The sequence below is a fragment of the Mchenga conophoros genome, linkage group LG10 (assembly GCF_057382185.1).
Source record: "Mchenga conophoros isolate Kocher_MC1m ecotype Shallow Benthic linkage group LG10, M_conophoros_male_GT1.1, whole genome shotgun sequence".
Classification (NCBI taxonomy): Eukaryota; Metazoa; Chordata; class Actinopteri; order Cichliformes; family Cichlidae; genus Mchenga; species Mchenga conophoros.
The window spans coordinates 21,245,784-21,256,563 of record NC_140535.1 but is presented as its reverse complement, the minus strand read 5'-3'; the positions used below and the strand labels follow the sequence as shown (position 1 = coordinate 21,256,563).

The following is a 10,780-nucleotide window of genomic DNA, read 5'->3' as shown; positions in this document are numbered from 1 at the left end:
TATTTTTGTCCATGTCATAAATGTAACAGACACGGCGATAGGGTATGGTGCACCCAATGCCGATGACATACAGGATGTGTACGGGAGGAGGATGTTGACGAGGTTTCGAAGCGAGGAAGAGTCTGGTGGGAGATGAAAGAAAAGGGAAAGGAAGGGGGCGAGAGAGAGCAAGAGAGGTAGAGAGGAGAGAGCGCACATCTGGAAACAATTGAACGAGCACAGGCTGACATGCACATGCTTCTGCTATAAAAGAACAATATGTCCTTGTCCTACACATTTCCCTGTGCGCATAAACCTGTCTGCACGACACCTTCATGCACCCCGGAAAATCTGAAACAACTAAACCGATCACTGAGCTACATCCTCTCCGGATGATTTCTTGTTAATTCCTTCACAGATGTATAGCGTTAATTAAAAGTGGGAGTAAAGCATTGTCCAGTTCACCGTGGACCTTTCTTAGCACAAAGGTCTTTTTGTAAGAGGGAGCTTTCATTGTGACACAGCCGCCTCGATGCAACACAAAAGGGAAGAATTTGTGCAAAGCTCTTATGCAAAATATTTCCCAAACATATTAAACTGAGGTTTCTTCTGTCACGCTGATATAAAATTCATGTCATAACTTTCCAGAATCATGGCGGAGTGTACCCAGATCCTAAAAATGTCAGCCCTCTTTTGGTGTAGTGTTGGTTTTAAAATAGTTGTAGAAGAGGAAAAATTGTTGTAGAAGTTATTCTTGAATTTACAGGCGTAAAAAAAAAAGTATATCGACATTAGTGTATAGTGTGAAATTTATAACGTTCCTTACTTCCCTTTATATGCTCTTAATATAGCCCATTAAATGTTAACATAAAGGCCTTAGTGATCATCAAAGTGATTTTTGTGTCACCTCAGTGTGTGGAATATCCCTGCTGATTGCAGCATCTGCAGAGGACTGACATCTGAGGGTTTGGTAACTTTCATCAAATTCTATACCTGCAGCTTACATATAGTCATGTGCATCAAACCTGCTTCTATAGGAATTAAGGGGGTAAGTTACAGCCAAGGAATGCTGTTTAAATGTATTAACTGAGCACCACTATACAAGCAGATGTTTTGGCAGTTTGCAGGTCTGGAGCAATCAGGTGTGTGTTGCCACAATCAGGTGAGTGTTGCCACAATGCCAAAGAGGAAATACGTCAGCAAAGGGTCTTAGAGAAGCAACTGTTTCTGCTCATCACTCTGGGAAGGGCTATGAGGCCATTTCCAAACAATTTGAAGTTCATCATTTATACAGTGAGGAACATTATTCACAAGTGGAAAACATTCAAGAGTCTCTAAACTTCCCATGAGTGAACGTCCCAGCAAATTTACCCCAAGGTCACCCCAGGAGATACATCTCAGACTTGACAGGCCCCAGTTAGCATGTTAAATATTAAAGTTCATGACTGCAAAGTTAGAGAAAGACTGAACAAGTAAGGCCTGTTTGGGAGAGAGCCTCATCTTTCTAAAAAGAACATGGTAGCACAGCTAATGTTTGCAAATTGCACAAACCACAAGACTTCTGGAACAATGTCCTGTGGACAGACAAGACAAAACTGAATGTTTGGCTATAATGCAGTTTGGTGGAAAACAAACACAGCATTTCAGCACAAACACTTCATACCAACTGTCAGCACAGTGATGAAGGGATGGTGACTTGGGTTTGTTTTACAGCCACAGGACCTGGGCACCTTGCGCTCATTGAGTCGAGCATGATCTCCTCTGAATACCAAAGTTTTCTAGAGTTAAATGTGAGGCTGTCTGTCTGACAGCTCGTCTGAAAATGGGTCATGCAACAGGACATTGATCTCAAGAACAGCAGCCAATTTCAGAATGACTGGGGAAAAAAAAATCAAGGTGATGCAGTGTCCCAGTTAAAGTCCAGCTCTCAACCTGATTGAGATGCTGTGCAGGGACCATGAGAGCTGTGCATAAATTGATGCCAGCAAACCTCATTGAACTGAAGCAACACTGTAAAGAAGGGTGGGCCAAAATTCCTCCACAATGATGTGAGACAGTCATTCAGAAAACTCTTATTTCAAATTATTCCTGATAAAGGGGGTCCTACAAACTCCTGAAAAATGGGGTGTTTGTTTTTCACCCACTGGTTTTGCATTTTGACCAGTCTTATTAAATAAATAATGTGTAACTTTAGATGACACCTTGATATGAAAACTGTAGAATTGAAAGAGGGTAAACGTCCTTTTTAATATAATAATAATAGCACATCTCATATCACCTCAGTGTGGAACATACCTGCTGACAGCAGAATTTGTAGAATAGTGTCCAACAGTATAATAACACCAGGGATAGACTCGGCTACTTGTGTTTTTGCGCCCCCCATCTCACCTACATCTGTCACTCTAAATAATCTTTAGAGTGCTTTGTAAATAAATTCAAAGTCATTTTAAATGACAAGGAGGTTGCTGCATGAGACTGTACATTTGTTTTATGTTTATCTAGCTTTGAAGTTTATCATTTTGGTTTGCATTTATGTATTTCTGTATGCATACTGTGTATTATCAAGTAAACATTGCTCACTGAACTCCTGTGCATCCTGGCTAGGACACTTTCATAAGGAATTGGAGAGTCAGATGTCCCTGGTTTAATAAAGAATAACTACATAAAATTGTACCGACTTTAAGGAGTGACCGGAAACTACAATACTTCAGCTAAAAAGACAAATATAATAACACTTTACTGGCACAAAGCCATGCTGCTAATCAGATTTAGCTTTTTCAATGCTGGTGAATTAAAGCGCATCTCAAACATATACAAAGACATAATTTCATCTTTATTAAGGCAATAAATTTTCACTGAGGGTTACAATAAGGCTGTTGCTTAGCTCACAAAGCGAAACACAGAGCAGAGTAGTTTAAATAAACAGTGTGCATCTGGAATCAATTATTTTCTCACAAGATGTTTCTGAACATTAAAAAAAAATCAACCAGCCACATTTTAGAGTTTGAGTCGACTTCTGTTAATCTTCACATAGACTTCCTGTGGCTGTGAATCTCACTGGAACCTCTTGAGGAAGTCCTGGTACGTCTGCCTGTGAGCAGATGCGGCAGGAACAAAATGACCACCAGGATGAATGAGGACCTGAGGGTCTTGGAAGGAGGGGAGGAGCTCCCTGCTCATCTTATCAGGGATCACTCTGTCCTCCAGTCCAAACACATGCAGGGAGGGCACCTGGATGGGAGAGTTGTAAAACTTCTGGTGTTGCGTACATGCGCTGCGGAAACCGGCGACGATGATGGCAAAGCGAAAGTTGAACGTCGGCTCCAGTTTTTGCTCCTGAATTGAGCACAGCATGGCGACGAAAGCAGCCCCCTGGCTGAAGCCCAGGATGCCATCAAATGGACCCTGGTCCTTCACAGCTTCTCTCACAGCTGTCACGCTCTCGTCAAGCCCCAGGCTTTCTTCACACTGCTGCTGAGCGTTGAAACTCCGAGCCTTGATGTCAGAAAACCACCAACCCCTGGGGTCCTCATCACCTCCAGACTCAGGAGCTGAATCATTCTGTTTATCTGCAACTTCTGAAAGGACAGAAGAGGAAAGTGGCTACTTTCAAAGGAAGGCAACAGAGATTTGGGGTTGATGCAGATGCTGATATTTTTGTGGGTATTTGTTTCTACTTTTATAGTCTCTCAGTTCTTCTTCAAAACATCTTTGAACATTTAGCGAGCACTAAATTGATGTGACATAATAACTCGGGCCAATGCAACAGGCTGACAGCAGACAACAAAACAGCGACTAACAGTGATATCTGGCACATATATTAGATTACATAAAACCAGGAAGGTATGTTCAGTTTAAAGAAACATAAAAATTAGTTTTCAGACAACCTGTCCTGAGTTTTCAGCCAAATTCCACAGATGACCTGGTCAACAGTGGAATTTGACCTGTGGAATTTAAAATGAGAGCATAGAACAGGTAAAAAACTCTGATCAGATATAGATCAGTTATATATGCACCTATCGTAAAATCCTGTGTGAAAGTCTCAAGCCACCTCTCATTTCTTTATATTTTACTTCCAAGCAGCCAGACTTGTATATTTTTAAGTGGTCTCAAGTAATAGTTCTCCAGGCTTTCTGAAGGTCTTGCTGCAACATATTACTAAACGGCCCAGCCCTAAATTTCCTGTTATGCAAAAGTGAGCATCCTGAATATGGATGACAAAACACAACAATATGGTTGTATCTGAAAAATAACAAACTAATATAAATAAATCATTAACACATATCTAAACCAGCATTTAATTTAAAACCAATACTATAATGTTAAGTATTTGAATTATTGCCTGAAAGAATATACATACCCGTGTCAATTACTCATAAAATACATACTGATATAATATTCTGTACTGTGAGTCACCCCTTATTTCTTTGTTTTGCTCTCAAGAAGCCACACATTCTTGTCATTTTTAAAGCGGTCTTGAGCAATAGTTCTCCAGTTCTTATGAATCATTCAAGAATAAAAACAGGCACCTAACTCAAGAGATGAACCAGTGTTATATCGACACATATGAAAACAATTTTAAATTGTATCTTTAGGCACTTTGTCAGAAGAAAACACAATTTCTTTAGGTGAATTTTTGAAAAATGCCAAAGACAACAATGTTTGACAGAAATAGAAATTGTATTTTTTCACCGACAAGGTGATTTCTGAAGTGCCATCTAATCTAAAAGTTATCATGATGTGCACTGCGTCCTTAAAAATTTAGAGGAAACTAGACAAGTGGAGAACAAAAGAAGCACCAGGACTTAATAAAAAAATATCTACAGCAGTAAACAGTACCTAAAAGATCCAACAGAAACTCTTCAGTTGATCAATCTTCCCTCTAGCACCTTGAAGTGACTGTTGTTGTGATTTGGCACTATATAAATAAACCTGAGTTGAACTGAATTATTGGTTACTGTAGCCTTATTAGAAATGTTTTCAGGAGTTCTTAGAAAGGGAAACAGGGAGAAACGACTGAGGTATGGCAAATCACACAAGAACTGGACTGAAAATGAATGGCAACAGGTCATATAGAGTGATGAATCCAAACTTTTGGTTCAATTAGACATCAGTATATAAAGAGGTGGTCAAGAGAGAGGTGCAACAATGTGTGTCTTTAGCCATCTCTAAAACATGGTGGAGGCTGTGTCATTGTTTCGGGCTATATTTTAGCTGTCTTGTTAAAACTCAGTAGAATTTTAACCACACCAAATATGGCCATAGCAAACATTGAGTTTAAAGCATGTTAGAACTGAACAAACTCTGCTTTTGCCTCATATTCTGTTTTTCCATGTCTCCTTGCACACTTGCACGTTTCAATAAATCACTGCACCCAATATCTCATTTTCGTAGAAAAACTTGAATGAGAGATAGCCCAAATATTTACACAATTTACTTTAACTGGGTAATAACAACTATTCCTTAATAATTATTAAGTTCTATTAACACACAGTTAGCTATAGGCTCAGCAACAGGTGTTGGTGACCCACCTTCCGTGTTAGCTTGCTGCACACTGAGGGGTGCACTCACGTAAACCAGCTCTACGTGTTTTTTCAGCAGCTTCCGCAGAGCCCCAGTCTTCTCACGGAACGAGGTGGCGTTCTGACGGTATCCATGGATACACAAGACCCGGAGAGGTGCCATGGACAAGTCAGCCGAGCTAACTTGGCTAAAGCTAGCCCGAGAAGTTAGTTTCACTTACGGGGTCTGAGGATATTGACGTGGCTGATAAATATATGACAATAATACGCCACGATCTTATAGCTTAACCACTGTAACTCGTCTGCTGAAATACACAGCCAGGAGAAAACAGTTAATCAGTTGTTGAAATCAATCAAATGTAATAAATAGCTACAGTATTCACGAGCGTAGTCAGAGCAGGAAGGAATGATTATTACTTCCGTTTAGTCTTTTCAAAATATGACTCTTCATAGTAACCAATGGGATTTTTCTAAGAAATAATAAACAAACAAATAATGATAATACATAAACAAACAAACAAATAGCTTTTTAAGTTGAAAGTTTAGCAAAAACACACTTACTCTGTCACAAACTACATATATATTATCCACAACTTTATGTTATATCGTCACATTAGTTATTTTCATAACTTTTCAGAGGTGGTATGGTACCATCTAAAGGTTTTTGAAAATACAATCATGGGGTGAATGCTATAGATAACTGAAATAACAAAAAGAAGAGCTAACCTAGGAAAAAACTGCATATGGAAATTCCTATGAGAATTTGTACTGAAGATTCTGAAAAAAAGAATACTGTTCATGCATAACTAGGTAGTATTTGCCACTTTTTAGAGCATCTGTATGAAGATAGAAGATCGTGCTGTTAAAGGGATAATAAGTGATGAAGAGTGGTCATGTTTTTTTTCAAAATTCTCTAAACTAATGCACCTGAAAACAAGGCCTGAAGTGCATAAGCACCTGCAAAAAGCAGGTAGGACAGAGAGGAAAAAGCATCACCTGGAAGTATTTTCCAGTTCAAACGAGTGTTTCATTATCATATAATTTTGTTGATCTAATGATGGTAATCATATCTTACTACGTCAATATTAAATATATTATGTTAGAGTCTAAAATGCTTTGTATAGACTGAATATATTACATTATTACAGTGACTGTAGTGACTAATGCTTTCATAGCCCATCAGATCACCCTTTCTCTCCCTCTTACTCCCTGCCTGCTTTGCTCTCCTTTGGTAGGAAATGATTTCTGATGCATACTGATGACACTTCAATTTACCACCAGCTCCCTGGTTTCTGTGTGTTGACTTCTCGTGACTTGAAGAGTTAAGTCACATGGTCAGGGATTTAGGGTTTAGGAAAAAAAGAATGCTAGGTCACCATTAAATGCTACTTTCATCCCTTTTAAAATTGCACATTAATTAATTGCATTGATTAATGCAAAAGTGTTGACAGTCAACTCTGATAAGTCAAGGCAACAAACGTTGTCTTCTTAGATGCTGTTTTTTCTGTGCTGGTCAATGGCCACTATCATTCAGCACTAGATATTCTCCTTTTGCACGACTGATCAGTTCTTAGGCAAAAAGTTAAATCATAAGACCTTTTATATTAATTTATGGATCTTAAAAGCAGAAAATTACACACCTTTTAAATTTTGTGAGGTGAATTGCAAAAATTCTAAGAGCTGCCTAGAGTAAATTGTGGGAGCCCGACTCCTAAAGACACAATGAGAATTTCTTTTGCTGCAATGTCTCGAGCAGCTACTGTAAAAGTCAAGAAATTTGTGAGAACTGCAAAAACACAAAATAACAGCAAAGAATTTCAGCACAGATAAAAGTGAAATTCAAATGTGAGACTGCAGGAAGCCTGCTTATCAGAACATCTTTGAACTCCAGTGGCAGTACCATTCTCCCAAAGGACTCTGTCAAAAATTCTGGCATTGTCTTTGATCCCGAGTCTCCTTTGACAAAAAATATGAAAGCACCCCCCCCCACCCCCCACCCCCCTCCACACACACACACACTCGCTCCAGAGTGATAGCTGCCATTTAGCTGGTCTTCTTAAGGGTTCACGGATGGCCCAAAGCAGTGATGAACATATTCAAGGTAATAATTTAATCCAGTTTTCCCAGTGGAGAGGCATTATTTAATTACCTACTGATTTCTTGAATCCCTAGACAACCAAAACACAAATAATGTGTCCTTTCTTATTAATTTATCACTGCTACTTTTAATTAGTAAATCTAAAAATGGTTTATGTGGCCCTAGAATATTTACTAGGGTGACTCGTGAAAATTTGAGAAATCTCTGTATTCAGGATTTTTTTCAACTAGGAAGTGATTGTCTGTAGGCACTTCTGATTCAGAGCATGCATTTTCACTCCTTCTGTCTCCTCATAGGGTCTTTATGGGGAGACAGACTGGCAGATTGTGATTGCTCTCTTTGATGATGATGTTGTAGTTTGGTCTTTGTCTTAGTAACGTTTTGTTATTGTTGTTGTTGTTGTTGCTGAGAAAGTCCACATGTTGCCTTGCTGTGATGCACATACCACTTAAGAAATGTAAAAAATTCACATTCCCTTTCTCCCTCCCTCTCTCACACACGTGCACACACCCACTCAGGAGACAAAGCTGCTGCTGATGTTCACCAGCACTGGTGAGGAGCCATCTGCTCACTTTGTCCCTTATTGAGACAAAGGGAGGGAGTGAAGGGGAGAGCTTTGCAAACTGATCTGCTGTTTTTCATTTTTGCTTAACTTTTAATTCATTCCAGAATGGCTGCTGCAACATGTTACTGACTATCCCAGTGCCACATTTCCTGTTATGCAAAAGTGAGCATCCTAAACGCAACAATATGGCCGTACTTGCAAAAATAACAAAATAATACAAATACATTCAAATAAATTACCAGATATCAAAAATCACATTTTATCTAAACTATCAACACTATGTTGTTAAGTATTTCAATTAGCTCATGGAAGAATATGAATATCAACCATAAAACACATTGATGTAATATACTGTCATATTCTGGAGAAGCCCCGTGACAGAGTGGTGACCTATTCAGGGCGTACTTCACCTCTCTAACTATGGTAGCTGGGTGGGAGGGAGGGCTGGATAGGCTCCAGCTCTCCCGTGACCCTGATAAGGATAAGTGGAAGAGAATGGATGGATGGATTTTGAAGTTCCTTATAATTTTTCAAAGTAGTCTTGAGCAATAGTTCTTCAAGCTTTGTAAAGGTCTTTTAAAAAAAAAGTTTAAGAAACTGGATAAGTAAAGGACAAAAGAAGAAGTGTCAGGTCTAAAAAACTATCAGAAAGTCATGTCCTTAAGAAACAGGAAAAAAAATCCAGCAAAGACCTGGCACAGGACCTAAGAGATACAGCTCACCCTTCAGCTGATCCATCTACTGTTCACCAAATGAAATGGCCTCAGTGGAAGAGAGACTGTCAAAAAGTTATTCTTAAGGAAAGGGAGAGAAAAGGATGGGGTATGCACAATTACATAAGAAAATAAGTGAGAGCACATCTGCAGTCATGACTCCAAATTGGAAAGTTTTATTTATTTATTTATTTATTTATTTTACAACATTTTGTGCACAGAGGTGGTCAGGAGAGAGGAACAACTGTGAGTGTCTACAGCTATCTGCCACCTACAGACGCTTTGCATTTTAGCCAGTGGAATTCTGAATGCAGAAAGTGACTAACTACTTAATTACGACTTCTCTGGGCATTTTCTGAGTTTAATTTATTCTATTTTTATACCAGTTTTGTGAATTTTGCCTCCCAGAAAATTTAGAATTTTTAAAGGTTTGGAGCAGTTGTCAAAACAATGCAGTTCCTACATCCTTACAAACACATTTGTTAAATCATACCTTTTATTCATTTTGACCAGTTTTCAATATGTTACAGATGAAGTGATGAACCCCCCCCCCCCCCCAATCTAACCAGGCTAATAAATTTTACCAAATCAAACAATATTCTGCTGGATTTTGACAAACTAGATTTAATAATAGAATTAAACCCTGCACGACATCACGTTTTACTGTTTTCCACAGGGGGGCAGTGGTGCACCATATGTAGAAGATGCAATCGAGATGCAACGGGGAATCATTAGCATGTGTGTATGAGGAAACAGGCACATAGTTATTGCACAGATACATGATTGATGTGGATTGATTGAATATTTTAAAACAAAATTAAAAAAAAAAAATCCACCATGATTCCGAATGAAAGCTTTCACAGTAAAATGCCACATCAACCCTACAGATCTAGAATTGTAATACTTGCAATGTGATGATTTTACATTTTTTTCTTACTGTACTGCGAACTGCTGCTTCTGATGGCCTGCTACACACCCTGATTAATAGGACATAGAGGTTAAACTTCACAGCCAGAGCCAAGAGCCAAAACAGGGGGAAGCAGTCATGGTCAGAGAGGTCAAAATGGCCTGCAGCTTGTTTCCTATAGCAGAAGGACTGGGATGCTGTCCTCTGCAGCAACATTATTAGAGACGCTGTCATTCTGCCGTGCAATCCTTGAAGTCTGTGGGCACATAAAGGAGGACAGGGAAGAGTATGACGAATGTCCTGTCTGTTCCGGATCCTCACTGGAGCTGGCAATGTAGGCCATACACAATGTGCATGTCCTTGTAGGAGAGCAGATGGATTATCCAAAAAAGCATCTTTATGCTTATTCACAGTGTTCATCGTCAAGTGTTTCCCTTCATTCAGGGTCTCGCCACTATGGTTGTTAGCGAGACAAGCATAGTGCAAAACAGTGTGATAAAAGGCTGTTTTGTTGTCGGGTTGTTGACAGCTGACAGTTATTATTATGGGGTAGCACAAAGTTGACGGGCGAGATGGCAGAAGTTCTAGACCTGTCATCTCAGGTACTTGAAAATGTCAGTTACTCCAGGTGTGACACTATTATAATTTGTTTGTTAAATAATAGGAAAGAAACAAACAAAAAACAAGACAGCTTTCTTACCGGGCAACATTTCCAAAGCTTCCCATTCGTCCTGAAACATTTTGGAGCTTTCATCTGTGAGGCATTGGATGCAGACTCATGGTTGCTGAAACTGTATCTCCCCGTGTTTCTTAAAAAAACAAAAAAATCTCATGTGCTTTGATTGACATGTTTTCATTCATGAATACATCACATATGAAGTATGAGCGGCAGAACGACATTACGATGCTTTTATTTTGGGAAACTTCAAGTAAACTTCAATTAAAGAATAAAGAAGTCACACAAAGTTTTATCACTAAGATCTTACAATTCAAAAA

General features: G+C 39.0%; 1 protein-coding gene across 1 annotated transcript; it reads right to left on the bottom strand.

Annotated features, from left to right (window-relative positions):
- Nucleotides 1–2,791: 2,791 nt before the first annotated feature.
- On the bottom strand, nucleotides 2,792–5,904 carry ovca2 (OVCA2 serine hydrolase domain containing). The gene is made up of 2 exons (XM_085287967.1): nucleotides 5,511–5,904; nucleotides 2,792–3,557 (listed from the first exon to the last, which is right to left on the bottom strand). The coding sequence occupies exons 1-2, from the start codon at nucleotides 5,662–5,664 to the stop codon at nucleotides 3,034–3,036; spliced, it is 678 nt and encodes a 225-aa protein (XP_085144093.1). The 5' UTR covers nucleotides 5,665–5,904; the 3' UTR covers nucleotides 2,792–3,033.
- Between the last annotated feature and the right edge of the window lie 4,876 nt (nucleotides 5,905–10,780).